Consider the following 3109-nt stretch of genomic DNA (forward strand, 5'->3'; position numbering starts at 1 on the left):
TGGGTCCAATTCGGTGAGGTTTTATTGTACAAACGTGGTCCCTAGAGATGCGGGACGCGGATCTCCGACCACAGGGTGCTGCAGGTGCGACCCTGTGCCTCTAGACTAGCTTCCCCTCCCGTGCCCACAAAGAAAACTGAACCCTTGGCCCTGAGCGAGACCTACTTAAAGTCAGCATCCCCTCACTTCCCCGAGGGGACGCAGCCCCCAAAGGCCATCATTTGCAAGTCCGGCTGGGTTCACTCTCGGATTCTCGGGGGACTGGGGTCCTCGGTGGCGAGGGGTGGAAGAGGCGGTAGCAGCCGCGGGAAGACAGCCACCCGGCCAGGGAGTCTGGATTAGGCAGCCCCCCTGGCTAGTTACGCTCTCGCCGAGCCATGCCTGCCCCTCCGTTGCGCAAAGTAAGGGAGTCAGCAGGCGGTGGGGAAGGCTCCTGCGTCTGGGCTGGCGCGCCGTCTTCCAGGAAGGCACCCCGGCTAGACCCGCTGTCCGGGGAGGGGGAGGAGACTCCTCCAGGGGATCAGAACCTTGGAAGCCCGCGGCTGCTGGGATCGGGACCCTACGCAGCCCGCGAAGCCTCCGACTCCCTTTACGCCCGCCTTGCCGCTCGAGGTCGTAAAGGGTCTTTGGATCAGGGCGCGGCGTGCCCAGGGGCCAGCGACCCCCGGCGTCGGGCTAGCCCTGCCCCGCTCCTACCGGCGGCCGGGGGTGAGACCGGGACACTGCGCCGGCCGGCTCTGGCTCACCCCGCAGCTACACCGGCCGCGACTTCCAGGGCGCGCGGGCGTCGCGCAGCGAACGGTCGTGGGGCAGCGCGGCGAAGGCCGAGTGGCGCAGCTGGCAGCCTATGAAGAGGACGACGAGCGCCACAGACAGCAGCAGCAAGAAGAAGAGCAGCAGGTAGGTGGGCAGGTCGGGCTTTGTGGCCGCGCCGTCCCGCATGCCGCGCGCCGTGGCCAGCTCCAGCGGCAAAGCGCCCTCTGCCTTGACCGTGGCCGCCAGGGCCAGCGCGCCGCCTCCAGCCGCCTCCGGGCCGGCCGTGGCGTTGAACACGTCGCCGTACATGACCCGCGAGGCCGCCGACCCCGGCCGGGCCGCCTCACTTGGTGTCGCGCGGACCAGCGCCTCCGGGCGCCTCCATGGCGCGCCCCTCCCGCCCTGCTGCGCGCACCTGACCGGGAGCCGGTGCCTTCAGGTCAGCCGGGGCCGCGCCGCTCCCTCGCCTCCGCGCTCAGCGGCCGTCCCTGCAGGTCGCAGCCGGGCGGCCCCAAGTGCGCGACCCTCGGGCTTTCCCTGTGTCCTGCCGTCGCCACCCGCGGTGCCCAATCACCCGGCTTGCGGTTTTGCAGCCGCGCTCTCGGCTCCGGCCCCCAGCTCTGCTGAGCTCCGGGCTCTGGGCTCCCCCAGGCTGCAGCGGCGGCGGGAGGCGCCCGGGGAGTGCGGCCACAGCTCGGGTGCCTGCTCGGCGCCGGGACGCCAGGTGCACCGAGGGCGGGTGGCGGGAGTCCTCCGGCGCCGCCGCGGCTGCTGCGTCTCGGAGCAGGCGGTCCTGCAGCCGCGAGTCCCTGTTCAGATGCCCGGTGTGCGGCGAGTCTGTCCCCACTCGCTTTGGCTGCTTCGCTCCTGTCTTCAGCAGGAGACTGCGCTCCGAGGCGGCTCTGAGCGCGCTCAGGTCCCGGGCGGGGGACGGGAGGGGGGGGGCGGGACTGACAGCGGCTGCCCCCGGGGAGCGGCTGCCAACCAATGAGGGCGAGAGGGGACACGCTGCGACTGCCCCGGCCCGGCCTCACATCACTTACGGCCAGAGGGACACACAGAGAGAGGGAGGGAGGAAAAACAGGGTCACAGAAAGACTGACGGGCAAAGAAACGGTTACAGACCTGTGAACAGAGACACGCGCAAAACAGACTTGTGGACAGCAGACCGACTCAGAGGCAGGGCGCGGCTGGACGTGGACACCTGCTTTCGTTCTCCTCGATATCCTCCCTCCCGGTGAGGCCGGGTGGGCGCGGAGCCCCACTGGCTGCTGGGTAGCTCAGGCAGGGCACACTGCCTCTGGGGGAGGCCCGGGCGGTGGCAGAGGCGCTCCGAGACTAGTTGGGACTGGTTGCATGGGCCCAGGCGCCTCTCTAGCTGTGCCCTTGGGGCACATGTGCCCCCCCCCAAACTGTGAGCCAGCTCTGCTCTGGCACAGGGGGCAGAGGAGGCTGCGATAGTGGCGATAGCCCACGTGCCCTTGCCATTCCAGGCAAAGGCTTTGTGGCCAGAACAGAAGTGAGCAGTCAGGGGGACTGAGGGATTCTCCTGGTCCAAATTCCTCTCTTCCTTTGAGAAACTGTTCAAGCCCCCGCCCCCCCCCCCCCCAGACTAGAATGGGAGGTGTTGCCCTGGCTAAGGTAGCCCCTGCACTTCTCTAGAAGCACTGGTCAGCCTGGACTGTCATCGTCCGACAGGACCAGAATTACCGGGAGGCGGGTGAGAGGCCTGGGGCATGAAGCTGTGAAGTTCTGCACCCTAGAGACCTCACCCCTCGCCGTAGTCTCAGCTCTGTTGCCTGGTCACTCTCCCGAGGTTCCCACAGGCTCAGCCAAGTTCATAGCTATGTCTCTCATCCCATCAAGGGGTGCCGTGCATGGGGGAGTTTGGTGAGCACTGGCTGAGTGAACAGGGGGAAAGATGAGTGCGTTAGTCCCCCTCGCCCTCACCGCCCTTCCCACCTGGCCGCAGCCACAATACGAGAAACCAGGGTGTGCAAGGCCAATCTTGGCCAGAGCTCATTCCCATAAATCCCGTCTCAGCCCCAGAGAAACACCTCCGCAACCTCTTTGTCTGACATCGAAACTGTGGTCCCAAGTCCCGACTCTACACCGTGTTTAACTGCTTGCTGAGCGAGGCCTCCGGCTCGGAGTGCTTCCCTCTTAGTCGCCTGGGCCCCCCCACCCCCACCCCGGGGCCAGGAGGTGGATATGTGTGGGATGGAGGGGACAGCAAGACCCGGAAGGATGCAGCACCACCTTGTCTGCCCAGTGTTCTGAGGAGCTGCCCAGTGTCCTCCTAGGGTGTAGACGCTGAGCCCTGATGCCCGACTGATGCTTCTTGGGTCAACCCC

The 3109-nt window shown here is 67.1% G+C and overlaps 1 protein-coding gene across 1 annotated transcript; it reads right to left on the reverse strand.

The window, feature by feature from the left end:
- Positions 1 to 1957, reverse strand: SMIM32 (small integral membrane protein 32). The gene has a single exon (XM_027076630.2). It carries the CDS (start codon positions 1063 to 1065, stop codon positions 754 to 756), a length of 312 nt encoding a protein of 103 aa, XP_026932431.1. The 5' UTR covers positions 1066 to 1957; the 3' UTR covers positions 1 to 753.
- Positions 1958 to 3109: the final 1152 nt, after the last annotated feature.

This window comes from Acinonyx jubatus, chromosome A1 (genome assembly GCF_027475565.1).
Source record: "Acinonyx jubatus isolate Ajub_Pintada_27869175 chromosome A1, VMU_Ajub_asm_v1.0, whole genome shotgun sequence".
NCBI lineage: Eukaryota > Metazoa > Chordata > Mammalia > Carnivora > Felidae > Acinonyx > Acinonyx jubatus.

Coding starts and splice junctions, on each gene's coding strand:
- SMIM32 (XM_027076630.2), bottom strand. CDS start 1,065: ATGTACGGCGACGTGTTCAACGCCACGGCCGGCCCGGAGGCGGCTGGA.